At 40.7% G+C, this 21,922-nt stretch overlaps 1 protein-coding gene across 9 annotated transcripts in view; it reads right to left on the reverse strand.

Annotated features, from left to right (window-relative positions):
* Window positions 1-1,700: 1,700 nt before the first annotated feature.
* The window catches only part of LOC131132246 (neural cell adhesion molecule 1-like), a 220,198-nt gene continuing 199,976 nt past the window's right edge, over window positions 1,701-21,922 (reverse strand). For 4 of the 9 annotated variants that reach the window (XM_078791768.1, XM_078791773.1, XM_078791770.1 and 1 more), the window contains 4 exons: window positions 6,438-6,645; window positions 5,483-5,599; window positions 4,654-4,920; window positions 1,718-1,849 (listed from right to left, as the gene is read on the reverse strand). In XM_078791768.1, coding sequence (XP_078647894.1) covers window positions 1,723-1,849; window positions 4,654-4,920; window positions 5,483-5,599; window positions 6,438-6,645 — 719 coding nt within the window. In that variant the 3' untranslated portion in view covers window positions 1,718-1,722. Of the gene's footprint in view, window positions 1,850-4,653; window positions 4,921-5,482; window positions 5,600-6,437; window positions 6,646-16,998; window positions 17,118-21,922 lie in introns of those variants that run through there. The other 5 variants (XM_078791777.1, XM_058077709.2, XM_058077710.2 and 2 more) reach the window with 2 other exon arrangements.

Consider the following 21,922-nt stretch of genomic DNA (forward strand, 5'->3'; position numbering starts at 1 on the left):
TTTGTAAGAATTGCCAAGGAAGCTTAGGGCCACACTGAAAAAAAATTGGGGACTTAATGAGAATACCGATTTAATAATACGAGCATAAAAAAGTTCAAATATTACGAGGTCAAAGTCATAATGTTACAAGACTAAGGTCATGACAAGGTCAAGTTGCAGTTTATATGATTTAAGTTGAATATTACCATAAAAGTCGGAATAATAACAAGTGAGTCATTCCATGAAAATAAACATTGAACATTTATTACGTTCTTAGGGGAAAAAAATCGGAATGTTATAGTTCTTATAGTTATAAGAAGTCATATCTTTACGACAAAAGTTGGTACGAGGGTAAATTTACAATATTAACAGAAGAAATCCAAAGGTAACGGGCAACAAGACTAGCGGTGTAATACAGTGAGAGAAAAGATTTAAGTTGGAAGATTACGAGAAAGCGTTGCTAGCCAGTCAGTTTTGACATTCTAATAACGTGTATTAGGAGACAAGCGCTTTACCAAAACAACAAACATAAAAGAAGTCCTAGTATTGCCAGAATAAAGTTGCAATATATGTTTAAAAAAAAATTAAATTTAAATAAGCAAATGTTAAAATTACAGTCAACTTTTGTGAAATGAAAAATTACGTTATTTTCCATAAAACGTTGACTCCTCGCAAAATTACAAGTTTTTCCTGGCGATACTGTGACGTTATTCTTGCAAAATTAGAATTAATATTATTCTTATTATTTGTAAAAATATGACTTTATTTTTGGAAACCCTTGGTGTTTTTTGTTTTAGCTGTGGTATTACCTTACTGTTGTAAAAATATTACTTATTTTGGTAAAGTTTGAACTTTTTTGCTACGATATCACAATGATTCTGGTAAAGAAAAAAACCCAGACTTATTCACCTAAAATTCCAACTCTTTCTCCTGCAATATTCTGACTTTATTGGAGAAAAAATTTCATTTTTTTTAGCTGTAACATTATGACTGTATATAAAATACTACCATATTTTCCGGACTATAAGTTGCTCCAGAGTTTCACCAGCCAAAAATGCACCGTGAGGAAGAAAACATGTTATTAACCGTTATTCCCATCACTACATCCTAAAACAGAACATAACAGAAGATAATTTCTTTTGGGGGATATTTATATTCCGTCTTCCTCAGTTGACTTGAGAAGTTGATGTGTATGTCCATTTTCAGCGCTAATTTCAGTAGAGTGACAGGAGGCGCAGATACTGGCACACCAGCCTAGAGCGCCCTCTCATGGCTGCCAGTATGAGGGAAAAACCATAATCGGTCGCTCCGGACAAAAGTACGACTTCTAGTCCAGAAAATACGGTACTTCATTCCCATAACAATAAGACTTTTAAACACTCCTGTCAAATTCCAAACTTTTTCCTCTAAATGTGACTTTTCTTTGCTCGTTTTGGGAGTGGGCCCAAAAACGACATGCTTTGTGCGCGAGCGGGGGTGTTTGGCTAAAAGTAGAATTGTGTGTATTTGAAAAAGAACTAAGGCATGCGCATGAAAGTCTTTTTTTTCCATTTTGCTGGTCAAGACACCCAGAGGACCCACTTTCTTTGTTTTACGATGGGATGGTGGTGTTATTTTTGCCGTGTAAAATCGTGTTGAGGTTTCAGTGACTGTGACCCTTGAACCCACCATGCCCCCGCCCCTAATATCTGACCCCAGCCCCATCTCCTTCTCCCTTTACCCCCCCCCCCCTCAATGAGGTGATTACGCTTTGCTCTCGTTGCCGTTGATCTGGGGCGCCTCGTTGGGGACGGTCTTCACCTCGGCCGTGGCGTTGTTGGCCTCCGTCTTGACATCCTCCTTCATGTTGACATCCTCCTTTGTCTTCCCGCTGCCAGGAAGGACACAGGCATGGATTCTGTTAGTCTTTTGTGATTTAGGAGGGTGAAAACAAGTCGCAATGCTTTGGAAGAAAATCTTTTGCAAGTGAGTTTCACGCATAATGCGATCATGCCGGCGATCCTGAGGCCATGCATGGAAACCAGGGGATGTCGCAGACGCTTTCCAGCAACAATGGCGGATGCCCGGCGTGGAAATGAGACGATGGACACAAAAGGACGGCGGAGACGAGACGAGACAGGAGTTGACCTGAACAACACATACTACATCACACCAGGGAGAGGATTACCAGTAGGCCCGGATGGACACAAAAGGAGGACACTTGAACGCTGCCGTCGTCCAGGTCTAAAAATAACAGCTGACACGGCGCTCATGACGGAGGATTAAAACAAGAAAAATGAGGTCGGCGTCCTCCATCGGGAAGACTGAAAATATCTTCAAAGTGCTGCTTGGTGTATCAAAATATGTCCGTATAACAGCAATTAAAGCATGAAGTACAATAATATGTACAATTAAAACATGATAACACAAAGAAAGGACACCATTTAGTGCTCGGCAACAGCAGATGAACCAAACAGTGTTGTTGCTTTTTCTTTGGCTTTTGTGTATCAGTCATGATCAAATAAAAAAAAAAGTCATGTCATATTTATAAAATGATTTTGTATTGTTCTGAGAATAAAGTTGCAGTATATGATAAATAGTTGCAATGTCACGATATGTCAACATTAGAAGAAAATAATCAGATTGTTTTCTAATAAAAATGTTTTTGGCTTTTAATAAAAATATAAGTGACAGTGGCGCAATGAAGAAAATGGAAATGGCGACAACAGAATGAAAGTTGTTATTACCTCCAAAAAGTAGAACGTTATGAAATGTGAACAAAAAATGTTAGAATGTTGCGATATTACCATACAAGAAAAAAAATGTGACAAAAAAGACGTCATATTTTACGTTTAAGACAAATATGTTTTACAACATATTATACAACAACAAAGCAGCTGCTATAACATCTTTTTGTAACATTTTTTTTCTGCAGAATGTGAAATCCTAACATTACAACGTTGTTTTTTGTTTGTTTTTTTCCAATAATGGATTTTTTTTGTAGTATTGTAAAACCTTACGACTTTTAAAAAAAAGACTGCAGTTGTGGTACTCTGAGAAAAGTGAATAAGTTTTGGCATTCCCATAACTAACAACTTGCAATATTGAGTTAAACAAAAGTAAGCAACAATGCTAGCACTACAACCTATGCTAACAGCATCCCATAATGCAATGCAGTACATAATCTCAGCACCATCCAGGTAACCTGAGGGTGGCTTGACGGAACAGGAAGGAAGTATGATGGACAGGAAGTAATGCTAGCCAAGCATAGAAGTCAATGACCGGAAGCAGCAGCTGGTTAAAGGATGAGGTGAGACACAAACAAGTGGGTGGAGTTAGCAGACGGCTGGATGACGACGCGTCGACACCGCTGGCATCCTCAATGCAACATTTTAAAGAAACATTTCACCCTTCAAATAGGCCCCAGCATGCGTGAGGTTCAGGGGTTTAGAAAATGGATGGATGGATTTCACCCTTCAAAACTTTGTTTATGACAAAAAATATTTATGAAAACAATTTAGAATTTAAAGCTAGCTCATTTTCATATGGGGACCAACATGAACAAATAAGCATGAAATAAAAAATGTACATTTAACTTTTTATTAAACCATGAATGAATTATCTGCTAACGAAATTGCTAACAAATGTTGCTAAAGCTAGCTTTGGACTCCTTGAATTAAAAAAAAACATATCATTTTTTTCATTTGTAAGTGGGCAAAGGTTATAGTTTTTGCCAAATATGTTCATATTCGTTATTGAAGTCAATCTGATTAATTTTTGGGAGAAATGGTGATAAACAAAATATGCAAAACTCCCTGAGTTTCAATGTCACGTGTAAACTTTAAACTGCTCGGATACATTCTTTTTCAAAACAGTTGTATTATTATTATTTAACTTTTAACTATTAATACATTCATTTTTTTAACAAAAACATGATGCTAAAGCTAGCTTAAAACCCCTGAATTTAGTGGTGGGGTTAAATAAGCAGAAAGGGTATCATTTTCTGGAACGTTGTAAACATAGCAAACAGCCGGTGTGTATCTAGAGCCCATCGGATCTGCTCTGACCCCACACACCCCCAGCATGGACTGTTTTCTCGCCTGGCATCGGGGAGAAGGCTCTGCAGCATCCGCTGTAGGACGACCAGGTTCAGAGACAGCTACTTCCCCCTGGCCATCAGACTGCTGAATGCCAAATAAGCCCCTCTACCTTTACTTACATTATTATTATTTATTTAAATCATTTGGGCAATTTACTGTTCACGCTGCACTTTACATTATGTTGTTCATATTTGGTGTCTATTCTATCTATTTATTCTCCACATTATTATTATTATTTATTATTACTTATCTTCTTTTGTGTCTGTTATTATATGGGAGCCAGGCAACGACATTTCGTTGGCAATTTCACTACTGTGTTTTTGTGCAATGACAATAAAGGGAGTCTATCTATCTACATACGTATCACATTAGTTATTGTAGTAAATCCGCTAAAGTTCTTGTGAGAATTGGCCAAAAATACACTCGAGTTAGCTTAAAGTCCATTCCTCTTTTTGTACAAAATACGACTACATTGTCGTGAGAACCACCAACCACCAACGATTCATTCAAGTTGACCTGGTGACGCACTGGGATGCTAGCGGTGTCGTGTTTGTAGTACAAAGTGGGGATGGTGGGGGTGCAAATGTTTATATACTCATTTTGGGCCGGTATGGTGGTGCTGGACTCTGTGCTGGGGGGGTGGTGGTGGGCATCCACTTGAGAGTCCTGACTCGGGGGACTTGCGGGGGCCTCGGAGGGGGCGCTGCCCGGCTCTGAGGCAAGGGGAGGAGCTGTAGGGGCGTCGCTCAGGTCGACCAGCGGCCCCACATCGGGTTGGCTTTCACCCGACTCGGCGGCGGGACTGTTGTGTGCCACAACGGAATTAGTGATCGCATTGGTGGCATCTGTGGCGGCGGCAGGCCTGTTCATTTTAGAGGTGGTGGTAGTCGGGGGCAAGGATAAGGGTGGGTGGACGGGTGAGGGGTGTCGGCGTTGGCAGAAATGTGAAGGGAGGAATGGAAAAAAGGGGGTAGTGAAGGGGGTAGGAGGCAGAGTGAGCGCTACTCAAACACAACAAGCTACAAAATGTTGGCAACATAGCAGCTCAAAACAAGACAGCTATAAATTGAAAATACAAGGAAGGAAGGGACCATCAAGGGTCTCCCCACCTTGTCTCCTGTGAGCGAAACATGTGATGCAGTAGCACCGTATGGCCGTCTTGTGGTGTATCAAGTCACTTCAATACTCTTCCAGCATTAGAACATATCATTTGATTTCAACTGCAGCAAAGTGACTCAATTTTAAACCATGCAAAAATGACATTCTCAATACTCATTAAGCATCATGATGAATTGGTAGTTATTACTAAAGAACTGACATTTTTGGGTTCTTTTTGGTTTCATTTCTTTCTATCAAATGAAACAGCTCAAGCAAAATGTCAGTTTGCTGTGTGATGAGTAAAGACTTCGTGAAACGTTACTCACTCGGGTTCTGTCAGAGGCGTGGTCTCATTGGGCTCGGGGGCTCCAACGCCTTCCTGGGTCTTGGTTTGGTCCTCTTCTGTTCTCACCTCCACAATGGGCTCCTTGGACTCATCTTTCCTATTGACAGCAGACAAAATACATGATTATACTGGTAGGCTTCTATCAGACAATATTAGCGTTATATTTCAGTGTAATCGCATAAAACGTGCAAAATGTAATACAAATAAATTCAAGTTCCTTCTGTATTATTGTCATAAGGAGAAAAAAGGATACATGTGATTTTTAAGGCAAAAAATGGTTGAAAATAATAAAAACTAATTACATTTCTTTCTTAGCTCCAAAGAAGTGACTAGTAACGACATGTTTTTGCATGTTTCACAATAAGATACAGTAAATCCAGTGTGTGTTTTTGCAAGTAAGTGCTAACTTACTAACTAGCATGACATGTAATATTAGCAAAAATGTAGTTATATGTTTATAAACCCAAATGCCAAATCCCAACAACATATTTAGACGTCTTTTATGTTTTTTTGTGCAAGAGGCTAAAGGAGGTGCTGATGCAACTCCTCATCAACGGATTAGGCTTGAGAGCAATTTTAATGCCATAAAAACGGCCACTCGGTGGCAGAAGGACATTAGATAAGAGCTCGGAAAGGATCACAAGAGGAAGAAAAAACACAAGACAGAAAGAGGAAGCTCTTTTTTGTTGGGAACTGATATTGTCCTGAAAATGACTGACAGCTGATGGCTAAAGAATGGAAACATGTCAAAACAAACATATTTTTTCTGATGAAAGTCTAGTCTTTCTTTTGGTATGTTCCATGTTTATGTAGCCATAGAACACAATATTCGTTGAAAAATCAGTCCAAATGGTCTAAAAGGGGTTGTGTTTGGAAAAATGTCTGGGATTGAATGCGTTAATATTAATTGAACAACAATAACAATGTTGTCTTACGTGAAGGCGGCCTTGCCCTCCTCGATGTCCTTGCCTTTGGTGCCCGGCCCAGCTTTCCCACAGAAGTTGACAGCGATGCACATGAGGAGTCCACACTTGTTGAGGAAGAAGCATGTGACGTCCACACCCACCAGGAGCAGGAAGAAGACCACCATAAGGATGCCCACGATGGCGCCCGTGCTCAGACCCGAGCCGCCACCTGATGCACCTGTGGGGTGATAAAGGCAATGGAGGTGATGGAATTGATGCTAGCAGGCTAGCATGATAATTGACAACACACAATTATTTTCTTTGAAAAAAAAACCCCAACAAAAAGTAAATGTGTTACAAAGAAAGAAAAGTTTAGAATATAAAAGAATAAGAATATTAAAAAAATATATAGATGCAGTACAAATGAAAGCGGTAGTGAAAGTACTATGTGCAGGTACAACTTTTTTACAACAAATTTTTCTTGTAATCTTATGTCATTAATGTTCTTCTAATTTAAAGGGGGCCTATTAGGCTTTTTCAGCTTTTCTGAACTACAATGTAGTTAAAATGTCTTATTCTCGTATACGCCCTGAAAGAAGTTTGGGATGGCTCAAAATGCTAGGTTTCAAAAAGTGTGATAAAACTGCCCCTTTGTGACATCACACAGGGGCGGACTCCCCCAAGCTCTGCTTCCCCCAACCTTCCCCGAGCCCCCGTCTCTGTTTATGAAACAAGTTATTGTATTTGGTGATTCCCAGCAAGATACAAATATGTTCATCTGTCAACGCCATTTCACACAGGGCTGATTTTGTGAACATGAAGGTGAAACATCCGCAATAACTGTTGTCGGAGCCAGAGGCGGCGTTCTCTCACCGGCAAAGGCGAAGGCGTCCACGCGCCGCACTTACACCCGGCTTCTGAGCTCCACCTCACCAACACACCTCTGATAATGTGTGTCCCACAATGAGCGCCCTTCCTCGGGCAGGCGAGGTTGCCACACATCCGGCCTGTCCTGAGCTCCAACGCACCAGTGGTGCTACGTTACCACCCTGGCTTCCTACACGGTAAGTCAGGGGTCTCCAGTTGGTAGATCATGAGCTGCCAGGAGCTCCTGAACACTCCAAAGGCTTTATTCATGTATTCTCAACTCCTATACCCACCAAATTAGGAAAGCGGGGTTCCTTCGTAGTTACAAAGCACTTCACAGCAGAGTGCGTGCCCAGAGGCACCGACCAACACAGACCGTTTTGGTAGGAAGCAAAAAGCCAAGGAAATACAGCTGGAATAGGTGCAGATTCTGGAAAATCTGAAATGTTTTCTGTGTGGGTTATTGTGTGTAGCTGCTCTATAGGAGACCACAACTCAATACAAAGGGTCCAAAAATTAGCATAATATACCCCCTTTAAGACTCATTTCTAGTAAATTTAGAATTAGAAAAAAAGAAGCAAAAAATCAAGGTAAATTGCAACTTTTTTTTTTCCACATGAAGTCTTGCAATATTTACATTTTGAAATCAAGCAAGTTGTTCTTCTCACATGCCACAGGAAATGTTTTTTTTCTTTAATTACGACTTCATTTTTTGTGTCATTTCCTTCATAAGTTGCCACTTTTTCGCATAACAGTAATTTCCTTAAAATTATCAGATGTTTTTCTTGCGATACTGCATCATTTTTCTAGTTAAAAAAAGCTCTTTTTTTCCTTGTAAATTGTCACTTTTTTCGAGTCATAGTGAAGTAGTTTCACTTTTATCACAATATTCATTCATTCATTCATTTTCTACTGCTTATCCTCACGAGGGTGGCAGGGGGTGCTGGAGCCTATCCCAGCTGTCTCCAGGCGAGAGGTGAGGTACACCCTGGACTGGTGGCCAGCCAATCACAGGGCACATATAGACAAACAACCATTCACACTCACATTCATACCTATGGACAATTTGGAGTTGCCGATTAACCTAGCATGTTTTTGGAATGTGGGAGGAAACCGGAGTACCGGGTACATGCAAACGCCACACAGAGATGGCCGAAGGTGGAATTGAACCTTGGTCTCCTAGCTGTGAGGTCTGCGCGCTAACCACTCGACTGACATGCCGCCCTCCTATTGTAACATAAAATGTTTTATATTTAAATTTTGCTTGTAATTTTATTTTCTCACAAATTGAAACTTTTAAAATAATATTTATTATAGTCAGTATTAAGTAATATAGTATTAAGTCACAATTTTTCTTGAAAAACGGACTTAAATTTTGCAAATATATATAATTTTTTCCTGCACTGTATGACAAAGTTTTGCCAATATAGTAATTTCCCTCCAAAAATGATGATCCTTGAACAATGAACCTGATACTGCATAATTCTTAACGTGCCAAATTAATTCTTGTAACTTTAAGCCATTTTTTTTCCATAAAAATTTTGGTGTCAAAATGTGTTTCTAAATAGTGTGAAGGGTGTCGCTGACTTCATTGTCAGGTCATTTGAGCCCGAGGAGGCGAGTACTGTCGCGTTTCTGAGGACAGTACCACCATGACTGATGACAGCTCATTTCTATTTAGATTTGACTCCCCAACCACCTTGCCAACTCTTTCTCTTCAAATATGTTTGCCTTCCTCCACACAAATAGATTTTTCAAAGCGATCGGATTCTAATAGGTCTTCCTTCTTCCTGTAAGCATGTGAGACCAGTGTCAGCATACAAGAAGGTGCGCTTGTTTCCTACCACCTCCCAGCCTTATTTACATTTTAACAGGAGCAATAAATCATGTCTATTCAAAGCCCAGGGAAGTAACAGGCGGCACGTAGAGAAAATAAATCAGGAACGTGTCAAGATGGACGACGCAAACATTTCTCTTTGCAGCCTGTCAGCTAAGAGCGCTGCCTAAGATGCAGCTGATAAGCCTCGCTGGTAAGGAGAATGCAGCATAATAACACGCCGCTGCATTATTACTGCATGATGCCTGCAGCCTGAAGTGACAGCTAATGATTGTGTCCAATCACTTCCCATTGCTGTTTGTACAGCTTGTGCATCAAACTGACAGAAATCCGATCAAAATCCCCCCCTTAACCACAGGGAAGTCAAAAGCCCCAACGCGTGACGATAACCACAGATCCAGAAATACCTTGACATGGAAAAGTAAAGATGTTTTCCAATGTGACACCCAGAAATGAAAATGAAGCTAAAGCCGATGCCTAAAACATCAATTGGACTATTTTTGTGTTTATTTTTATCCTTCAGTAGGGAAATCATTTGCAATTCTGATGTCAAAGGAGGCCAACGCTAATATTGTATGACTTGTATGATGTATGAGCACAATGTATTGCACCCACTGCTGTATCTAAGTTGTGATACCGTAGACTAGGGGTCCCCAAACTTTTTCCTGTTAGGGCCACATAACTTTTCCCTGCTCTGATGGGGGGCCGGGGTCAGTTTGTAGCAGAAAATGTAACGATTGCATGGGTGTCTAAACATAAACATTTATTGTTTTCCAGAAAGCCACACAAAACCAAATATTAATAACCCTTTCCGGGATCTTCATGGAAAAAACAAGTCGGAAATAAATAATAACACTATTAATAAAATAAATAATACTAGGTTTTACCGCTTTTTCTTTGCATTGAACAAAAATAATCGTTTGTCCACTGCAGGTTAAATACCCTGCATTCTGAATCAATTTTTCTCTTACCTAATCTTTTCGCCATTGTTCCGCTCTATTTGACGGAGTGAGTCAAGGATTTTTTTTCTGGGAGGGGGGAGGGGTATTTATCTGGTGTTGCTCAGGGGGCCGGACCAAAGGTGGCCGTAGTTTGGGGACCCCTGCCGTAGACCCACAATTAAAACTACTTAATACTGCACATCACTCTAAAACGCTAAAACGACCAGACTATTCTTTTCAAATAGTGGTGCTTGAGGCAGGGAGCACTTTCAATATCAGAGCAGACCTGGCAACATGCCTGAACTGCACTGGGTTTTGAATGATCATTTGTTGGTCTGTCCTTTCAAAACAAACAATTTCGTTGGCTCATTTTTAGTCACCACGTTTGCCGTCATTTTAATCGTAAAACCTGACGTAATTACGCACACAAACCGTCGCTGTGATCTGTCCATGAACATGAGTATGTTATTATATTTACTTCTTAGTAAGTCTTGAACTGCTTTTTAGATTTTGTACAACAATTATTGGATGAATTCATTTGCCATGATGACCGATGTATGGTACCTGATTAATAGAAGTTGAGGTTGTTTTTATTAGCGTTTATCTGCTTGGCTGTTTGTTTACAAAATAACCTTGATTGCTGGGAATGGGATATGGCAGAACTGATAATAGCACACATTAATTCAAGCAGTACCAATAAAACGCAACTAGTGGATGGTACTGCTCTCACTGCTCCCGCTCCTGAACAAATTTGTTGTTCAGGTATGTTCAGGTTGTTCAGTTGTTGGTATCTGGACTCATAGAAGCCCAATGACTGATCAACATAGAATACCGGGAATAGAATACGAATAACAAAACAGTCAGAAAAAAAAAGAGGGAACACGGATCAAGATCTGCTATGGCGACTCCATAATCAGGAAAAAGCCGAAAGAAACAAACAAAACTTTCTGAAACAGATACTATGATGTCATTGCACTGATGTGTCACATCCTGCAGGAGGCGCCAACACACACCGAATGTAGTTTGTGCAAAATCTCTCTAGCCTTGTCTCCATAACCATCATACCCGCAAAAGTCCCTATTTCCTCTTTTCATAAAAGGTTTATGTGGACAAATAGTACAAATCTTACTTTACATGGACTTTAAATCTGATATGGCTCTCGCTTGGCTGGGAATGAATAGCAGCGAGATTCCCAATTCTAGACAAGAGGTTTGAAAAGACGGGAAAAGTTAAGCGATAAGGAACGATAATGCGGACAAGGGAAAGTGTCTGGGAGAACATCAGGCGTCTTTTCCAGGAGCCTCGCCACATCCTCTGACCGAGGAGACCTGGAGAGAGGACAGACATGAACGGAGAAGAAGGACGATGCGGCAAAAAGAAGAAGGAAGCGAGGACAACACACAGACAGACACTGAAAGCCGCCTCAGCTTGTTGTTGTGCGCACGTATTATTCCTGCATCTGAACATGAGATTTCAAAAATGTGTCAGTGATGCCAAAAAACCACCAGCACGACAAGAGACAATGCATACAAGCATACAACGGGTACAAGCGTCCAGAATAAGTTTTCTCCATAGAGGCTGGGCTCTCCCTTAGAGATGAGATGAGATGCATATCATCCGGCAGAAAGTCAGAGTAGAACCGCTGCTCCTTCTGTTCAGGATGGCTCCCGGACGCTTCCTTGAGGAGGTGTTCAAGGCACGTCCGACTGGTAGGGGGTCATGGGGAAGACCCAGGACATGTAGGAGAGACTATGTCTCTCAGCTGGCCTGGAACGCCTTGGGATCTGCTGGGAGGAACTGAATTGGCTTAGGCTGCTGCTCCCACAACCCAACCTCTGATAAGCACTGGAAGATCGATGCGTGGATGGTTTTCATATCTTCGTTGCATTCCTTTTTCTTTTGTTTTGGTCGCAGTGAGCAGAAAAATGCGGAATCCTTTTACCCCGTTCCATTGCAGTGCCCATTTTATTTTTAATCATCTTCCAGTCTACAAACATCTACTTTCTATTGACACAGCACAGCTTAGCTTAAAATGCAGGTAAACCAGTAACACTGGTAAAGAAAAAAAAAAACATATTATATCGTAAGGATTTTCTGATCAGGCTTTTATGCTGCCGATCCCGATAATCAATGAGAAAAATCGACCAATAGCAATATGGATCACATACATGCAGTGTAAATGTTTAAATGTACTACTGGCTATATTAGGGGTCACCATGGTTTTCCTTGTGAGGGCAACTTTTACACAATGAAAATGGCCAAGAGCTTTTTTTGGCACATTCATTTCCATAGCTTATTTTAAGACAAACAAAGCCAATATGCTTGTTTTAGCAGAACATGAACAAAATGCTCGTACCCAAAAGCAGCGACCCAATCTGTGAGCCACCAAACCAGAACCCATCAACGCCCTGGCGGTGCCTAGAAATTCTGTCCATAAAAGTAATGAAAAAGATTTGGAGTCTAACTCTCACTGGAAACGGGTCTGACTTATACTTTTCCGAATCCATAAAACAGCTTAGCAGGGAAGCTGAGGAGTGGGATTCCACAAGAGTTGGAACACACCCTCCGGGGACCGGACCACCACCTCGGTCTGCCAATCCAGAGGTACGGCCCCTGATGTCCATGCGATGCTGTGTCAATCAAGACACGGTCACAGCATCCAGGGCCTTAAGGAACTCCGGGCAGATCTCATCCACCCCTGGGGCCCTGCCACCGAGAAGCTTTTTCACACCTCAGCCCCTGAAATAGACGAACCCACCACGGAGTCCTTAGAAGACCTGTCGGTGGAATTGAGGAGGTCTTCAAAGTATTCCTTCCACTGATCCACAACATCTGAAATTGAGACATGGTGTTGACCATGCACTGCTTCCTCCTCCTGAGATGGCGAATGGTGGTCCAGAAGCCATCCGGAAGTCGTTCTTTGGCTTCTCCAAACTCCTCCTATGTGTGAGTTATTGCGTCAGCGACTGGCAAAACCGCAGACCGCTTGGCTGAAGTCCCACGAGCCAAACAGGAAAAAAGCCTCATCACGGATTGTCGATAACAACACCACGTTCAAGCATACTAAGAGTGTCCACATGGGCAGTTGGCACCAGGACACACTGGGCTGCAGTTCGATGATTGGCTTTGTGGTCATGTCATCAGCCTTGCGGCCATATGTAATGTACACTCGGGGGAAGAGAGGAGCGGGCTGTCAACCGATGGCCACCTGTTGGTGAGTTGGTGCCGATGATGAGGAGGATGCGGGTCAGACCTGGCAGGCCCAAACGTAGTGTGACGGTTTGCTGGGAACGACTGTCAGAGTCCCCTATGAGAAGGAGTTTCAACTCTCACCTCCGGGAACTGCTGCTTGGCGCATTCACGCAAACAACAGTCAGGACACTTGCCCCCAAAACTATCCTCTCATTCACCGGGTTCAATTCCAACGTACAGGCCATAACAATTGCCACCCCTGTCCGTCGCTTCTCAGTACTGACAACGGCAGAGCGGAAGAAAGTCCAACCCCTCTCCAGAGGACTGCTTCCAGAGCCCTGCTGTGCACCAAGGTGAGTCCGACTATATCTAGTCGGAACTATTCAACCTCCTGCACCAGCTCAGGCTACTTCATACCAGAGAGGTGAGCTCATTGGAGGGGGGACCCATGTCGCCTCTTCGGGCTGTGCGGGGCCAGGCCCCATGGGTGTAGGCTTGGTCCCTAGACCCTCAAATTTAATTTCATTTAATTTGAACAACCCATTTCCATAAAACCAACGCCAGTAGAAAAATGTAGCGACAATACAGATGTAAACAAACATTTACCATCACTCACCCATCTAGGCAATTACGATGCTTCACAGCCGTATTGATTACTTATTTCAATTCATGAATGTCAAGCTGTAATTTTATCAACTTCATTTTTAAAAATGTTTTTCCTATGGATAATATATTTTAATTGTATATTTAATTTTGATGAACCAATTCCATGGAAATGCAGGACGTAAACAAATATTACATTTACATTTATGTACAATGTACCATTTAAACCAGCGGGTATTTATCATATCTGACATCTCTTTCACAATTGAACATGTTTTATTTAAAAACTGCATTTTGGGTTCAGTTGTGTTGTCATTGACTCATATTAAAATGTAACAAAAATGCAATAAAATGAGAATTCAGGAAGGGGGCCAACACTTTTTCACACCATTGTATGTACACACAGTATACAGACACACAAACACACACATGTACACACATACTGTATACGTATATGTATGTCTACACATATACTGTGTGTGTGTGTGTGTGTCTTGTACATAAAAGTTTGCGCTGAAGTTAACAGGCAGCCAAGTTATGATGCCAAGGTCACTTAAACCACATTCTTTCAAGCTTTTGCTTTCCTGCAACAAAATCCTTGTCACTTCTTGACAAAGGCTCTTACCCGAAACTCTTGCTAAATGATTGATGAGCATCTCAAGAGAAGCAGATGCGCGAGTTGTCCCCCATTCATTAGTGGGTGCCATGTTTTAATTAGCCAGGCTGAGGAAACAATCACCAGTCACATCTGTTTGATTGGTAACAACGTAGCAGCGTGACATAAACGCTCATTTTTTTTTACACTGATGCCCTCTCGCACCTAATTGCTTGTCTGTACAACCCAGGAGTGAAAAACACCTAATAATAATAGATGGAGTTTACGTTATGTGCTACATGGGGATGAGATGACACCTCTATTACAGGGAAAGTTCGACAATGCTAGCTTTTAGATGCATGTTGAGATGGACGCCTATGCTAAAGATGTCTACATTTCAAGATAAGCTAGAATATTTATGCTCAAATGATATGATTTATAATTATTTAATGACACATTTAATTCTTAAATTTTTTAAAGATTTATTTATTCATTTAATGACTTAATGGCAGATTGAATTCATTATTCAACAATTTCTTTATCCATTTCATTTTGTCCCATTTGGTACTTCGCAGCAATATGGCTGTAAACATTGTCTGTAAAGGTGCACCAGAAGGGGGTGCTGCAACTACCAATAAATACCACAGAGGTGCATGTCACTCCAGTGAAAGAAAAACAGACACACTTTATTTGAAACCCCAACAATGGTTACATGGAAACACACGGATATGTACTTACATTAATGTCTCAAAGCAACAAAAACAAAAAAGTAATGCACACCATCCAAAAACGATGCCCCTTTTGTCTTTTATTAGCCAATGCACTTCACATGTTTTTTAAAAAACATTCCTTTTCTCCTCTTTCAGGTAAAAAGACGAGTGAAAGCCCGGGAGAAGATTATGTACACTTTTGTCACAAAACATAACTTTTTTTTCCTTTTCTTTCCTTTCAAAGCAGTTACTTGACAATACTTTTGATAACAAGTAGGAGAAAAAGTGCCTCAACACACGATACATTTTTTATCGCCTGTTAACACATTCATAATGCTTGACTGCGGGCGGTGGGGGGTGGGGGGGCTTGGACACTACCGGATCATGCCTGGCATCATGCACTCTTCATGCTCTTATAGGAGAAGAATAATTCCAAAATAAAAGCCTGTTTTAGGTTCTACACAGACACACAGTGGAGTGACTGGCGTCTCATGTTAAGGCATTATGAATGTGTTACTCCAAACCTATTGTCCAGGTGGTAACACAAATGAAACTATGGGATGGCCTTTTTTTTTTTTTCATTTTTCAGGATATTGTGATCTCCTGCTTTGATACGTTTATCCGCCATTGGGGTTTTCCATAGTGTATACTGTAGACGTAGCTCAACTTTTGACTCAAACTAGTTGAGACTGAAAGAACAGTGCCTCTGCTGGTTGCAGCCCAGTAGTGCACGCCAGGATTCTTAGCCATCCATAAACTATTATGCTGGCCAAGCCTCCAGAACAGGGCTGTCCAAACTTGCATCCAAGTCTTTTTGACGCCAGGGTAGGAAAATATCTGTTTTTTGCTTCCATGTAAGAATGCTTCTAATCTGATTAATATGACAACTTTTTTCCTAGCATTGCATCTGTATGTAGTTGCTTTTGTGTGTGTCAGAATTAAAGAAATATACATCTATAATGAAAATATGAATATATTCATTTTTAAATGCAAAATAATCAATTCAATGTAGTCATTAATAATTGGTGCATTTAATATTAATAAAAATACATATTTTACAATCAATGTAAATATGCTTTTAAACATTTTAATGTCATTATTTTATTTACAATATTTAGTGACAATTCAAATCAATGTAATGGCATTTTATTTATGTAATTGCATTTTTATGCAGTAAGTTGCTTCCATATAATTATTCATTTTTATTATTAGATAAATGGCTTCACATTTTAATCCATTTATTTTCATATGTTTTTTTAAAAATGTATTTGGCTTTATATTCATTTCATTTTGGTTAATAAAAACAATTAAAAGCACAAAGAGCAAATCTGAGTCAGTCAATCAAAGAATGAGGTTGAGCCTCATTAAACAGTTTAAATGCAATCATTTAATACTTCAGTTTACAATAGAATACATTATCCAATAATTTAGTCAATTATTTCACGTTTTAATTGATTAATTTTTGGTGATAAATTAAGTTGACTTTGTATTGATTTCAATTTGGCACAGAAAATCCTCCATACATTTGCAGGGCATGTTTCATTTTTTATAGAATATAACATATACGAATGTGAGCTGCAGTAAACAAGACCTTGGACACCCCCGCTTTAGCCAATTCTTTCTTGTCCATCTTTTCGTACACAACATGACAACAACAACAAAAAGAAAGAATACACACAAACCAAACAAAATCAGCATAATCTACAAAGTGATGCGCGCACGGAGCACCCTGTAACAACATCATGAAACCAACGTCTTGATCTTGTGTGTGGCTGCACAAGCCCCAGAAGGCATAGAAAGCGAGAAAGGAAGGAGTTTTTTTTGTCGCCTCCCGACTATTCACCCCCCCCCACCCCCCCCCCCACCCGATGAGGTCAGTTTATGAGAGGCAGAGGCTGGCAGTCAGCGAGGCGGAGAGAAGAAGAGCTGCCAAACTGTACGTCACGCCAAGGCAACCCAGCGTGGCTGAGGTCCACAAACATGTCCACCAAGACGTAAATAAATTGCCGTGAATGACAATGTCATGGTCCGGAGGTGCCACCCCACCCACACACACACACACACACACACAAAGAGACAACATGGGGAGAAAGGAGAAAGAGAGGGAAAACAGGGAGAGAGAAAAAAACGAGGTCAGAAATACGGAAATACAAGACCCGAAAAAGAGAGAATTAAGACGGTCGGGGAAGGAAGGCCATAGCATGTTAGTCACAAGGAAAGATGGGCGGAAGGAAAGAAGAAACACGCTGTAGTTCTCCTCTTTTACATGGCCTGGTTATGTATTTTTTATGTGACTTCAGACAGAACACCGTGGGGGCAAGATGGAGTCAGCAGCGGTAACAGAGGCGGGACGTTTCCTGTGTAAAGGGAGACTTGACTTCCCGCCCTGTTGTGTTGACAATGATTGTGCTGCCATTGCAAATGTCACGCAAGATCGATCGTTATGCCTCGGATGCGCCTAGTTTGCAGGATTCTGTGTGAAAGTGGCTAACGCTACTTATCGGCATGATGGGAGATTTACAACAAAGGGCATACTGTAAGTTAAGAATGGTAAGTTGACTGAGTGCTTTTAAAAACTCGTTTTGTGAAAATACTCACAAAAATGGTTGTAGGCCTCACATTTCAGCCACCATTTGATTACTTCTTGTCAAGGGACGATACTAAAAATGGATATACTTTAGGGTAGTCAGCTTCATACAGCTTTTATGCATGTATAGATTTAGTGTCAAAACAAGCGTGTAGCAAAGTCATTGTGTCTTGTCAAGCATGGTGGTGGTAGCGTCGCGATCTGGAGCCGCTCGAGTCCCACCAGCACTGGTGGAGCTCATTGAGGGAAGCCTGAAATCCTGAAAGTGTGGAGCAATATAATTGTGTAGTGTTTACAGTCTTGCACAGTGGTGGTAGCACCACAGTCTGTAGTTGCACGAAACTTGTGTTCCAACTAAAGTCTGTGGCAATGTAATTGTGTGTTGCGTACAGTCAAGCCTGTCGCTTTGGGCGCCACAGTTTGAAACTGTGCTGCCGGGCACTGGGGGAGCTGTGGTGCATTGAAGAAAAACCTGAATTGCAACACAAGTGAGTAGTTAGCTAACTGTGTCAATCCTGGTGGCAGTAGCGCCAAAGACTGGAGGTGTACAAACGATGCCAGCAGTGGGGGAGCTGTGGTTCACTGAGAGAAACCTGAATTCCAATACAGTGTGTAGTAATATAATGGTGTCTTGCTACAGTGTGGTAGCATCATGATTTGCCACTGCACAAGTGCTGCTGGCACTAGGGGAGCTGTGGTTCATTGAGAGGAGCCTGAATTCTGACACAAGTGTACAGCAATGCAATTAATATGTCTTGCAGAGAGCAAGCCGAGTCTGGTCTGGGACTACACGAGTGCTGCTGGCACTGGAGGACTTGTGGTTCATTAATGACAATGTCCTGTGACATTTGAAGCAGAAACGAGGCTGCATGCCAGTTTTCCATGACATGACATGGACCCCCAAACACACCACGAAGATGATCAAAGGCTATGTCTATTTCCTCTATGAACCAAACCCAATTGAGCACTTATGGAGACATCCTCGAGCGGAAGGAAGGAAGGTGGAAGAGGAGCATAAGGTGTCTTACATCCATCAGCTCTACCAGTGAACAAGCTGTACACCCACTATTGACTCTATAGTATATCCATTTCTACCGTATTGGATATATGATATCAGTAGGGAGCATAAGTCTATGCGTCCCCTGCCTGTGACGTTAAAACCCACAGTCTCCATGGGTCACCAGACCACACATCCATCCATGCACTTTGTTCTGCAGACTGAAGCAAATGCACACAAATGAGGCAACCGTGAATATGAATGTATCGTTGTGAGCAGCTGAGGTGGCTAAACTGGCCACTGAATTATGAATTCTGCTGATTTGAGCATACAATATCAACACAACAGCCCGTATTCTAATCCAGGCGGGTCTTCCTGGGATTGTTGCACTAAGGCACGGGCCAATTTGGGCGGAATGGCCCATGCAAACAAAAACAAAAAACATTCACAAGCTGCTTATGAAGCTCATATTCATGTGTTCATGGCATGAATGAATAAATGCACTCACTCATTCATCAGCACTGGTAGTTGCAGCTTTATCCATGCTACCTTGGAGCCTGGGGGAGATTTGGATGCATGAGCCCCCCCCCCCCCTTGAAGCCCTACTACATTCATACATGACATGCTGCTTTATTCATCATTCACCACACAACCTGACCCGAAATTGATAGTCCCCCCCAGAAACAAAAGTCAACCCTGGGCTGTGAAGTGGAGATGAAAAAAACAAATGTTAATTATGAAAATTAAAGGGGTTTGTTGCGTATGCTTTGATTAAATGTGATCCAAACCTCCCACTGCCGTTTGGCTGCTACCCAGAAAGCGCATGGAGAAGTGCTTTTAAATGCATGCCATGCACTGGCAGCCTCAAAGGGGTATCCAATATGGTCCGATGCAGGTAAGAATAACAATAAATAATACCATGCAAACACTACAAAGGGCTGCATCCCCAAACCAGCCAACCAACCATGTCAGCACACATCTAAAATCTAAATATATACAGGAAAAGTATACACTTTATTAAATTAAACATAATATTACAATTTTAATATTGAATGTATGTTATGATCCAGAATTGTATCAAATGTAATCAAATTCTAAAAAAACAGTTTCATGTCTCAGTTAGTGTGTGTGTATACTATATACTGTTTGTTTGTAAAGAAAATAGACATATATACTGTATACTGTGTATTTCCAAATAAAATAATAGTAAAAAAAGACAAATTTAAGATACATTGTGTAAGATCCCATTGTGTTTGACTTTAAAATGATACCTTTCATGCTTTTTGTTAGACTAGAATATAATTCCGCCTGTTGTTTTTATTTTATTTCATCATTTATTTATGTTTTAATTTTATTTCTACATAGTGTGCCTTTTTTATATACTCAATGGTAATTTCGCTGTGTGGAAAGACAATGACAGTAAAGGCTAATGATTTTGGTATATAGTGGTACCTCGCTAAATGGCTGCCCCGGTTTAATGCGTTTTTGGGTTCAGAATTTTAGCAAAAAATTATCTCTGGCTTGCGTTCGCTCACTTGCTTTGTGTTCAAAATACAATTCAGTTTGTTTACACTGCCATCTTGGATCGCAAAATAATCGACAAACTCATAGAGCATACTTGCAAGATTACAATACTTGCATAATGCAATGCATTGTGGGCTGCGGGGGACATTTTAGGAAAGTGTTCGTTTATATCAGAGTTGTAGAGAGATAAACGTAACAAACACATGCCCACCACAAAAGAGAAAGGTGATGGACCGTACCAAGACCATTCTATAAAACTCCTTTCTGGTTCCAACAACAATACATAAGCATTCAAACTCAACATAGCATGTTCGTGGCAGCCGGGGTCAAACATAGCACTCGATATAGCACATAACACATCGAACACACTACTCGACATCGGACTTTGCTATATCACTACCGCCAGCAGTTTGTCTTTTTTTTTCTCTGTTTTATACCATTTATACCAAGGTACCAATACCATTTATTATTTTTTTCTCCGTTTTATACCATTTATACCAAGGTACCAATACCATTTATTATTTTTTTCTCTGTTTTATACCATTTATACCAAGGTACCAACACCATTTATTGCTTATTTAGTTTGAAATACGTTTGACTTTTTTTTTTTCCAACAAACATGAAAAAAAGTCATGCTAAATGGTCACTTATCCATTAATTGGTCATTTGTAATTATTTTTGCATCATCTGCATTTAAAAGTACAATTATTGTCTATAAAATGCGTTAACAATTTGGGTGTCTGGAACAGATGACATGAATTGACATTTTTTTCCAGGGGAAAATGTGCTTTTTCAGATAAAATCATTTGGAGATACGTGCTTTTCATTGGACACCAACAATACATACATTTATATTTAATATTCAGTCTTATAATTTGAAAAATATATGGATCCTTTCCTTCTACCCAGGTTCTATGCGGTGTTCTCATGCTATTATATTGACTGTGAACTGGCGAGTGAATAACAACCTCATCTTTGTAGCCATGTAGCCATTGTAGTAAAAAAGAGCAGTTAAGACAAAGAGGGTTTCATCAAGTTGCAGTTGCACCTTTTCGAAGCTTGCTGTGCATTGCGGTGGGGATGCAGCCCAGCTTTTAGCACACAGCACAACAACAGCAACAGAGCAGAGGCTGGCCGTGACCACTTATGGATTAACCACACCAAAAAAAATAACTAAAATAGAAAAAAACACTCTGGGGGCTGACTGATATGTGTCATTATTGCTCGCTGAACCACAGCGCTGAGAGTCCCGCGCCGCCTTAATGATGCAACGTATGATACGCATGATGCTGAGCTACACGGCATATCTGCTTCAGGGGGGGCTAATAACAATACATAGATACTAAACAGGGCTATTTAGCCTCACCTGCTGCCAGGTATGTTTTTGAAATGCAAATAAGCTCTACCGCGAGGACTGCGTATTACCTCATGCATTCACTTCATATTAAAGATCAACCATAAATTCATAACCCAATCCAAACAGTATGTCAACACATAACTCAGTCACTGGACAATTCATTAGCGACACCTACACAAGTGAATGAGCTCCAAAACAAGAGCCGCATGCAAAATGTATTCATGTCGCCCACTTCAACCAGCATGTCGAGGTATTTTTACTCCATTAGGTGCAACAATAAGGCTCATTATTTCTGTAGAATAAAT

The sequence above is a fragment of the Doryrhamphus excisus genome, linkage group LG1 (genome assembly GCF_037039965.1).
Source record: "Doryrhamphus excisus strain RoL-2023G ecotype Guam linkage group LG1, RoL_Dexc_Guam_v1.1, whole genome shotgun sequence".
In the NCBI taxonomy this organism is placed as follows: domain Eukaryota; kingdom Metazoa; phylum Chordata; class Actinopteri; order Syngnathiformes; family Syngnathidae; genus Doryrhamphus; species Doryrhamphus excisus.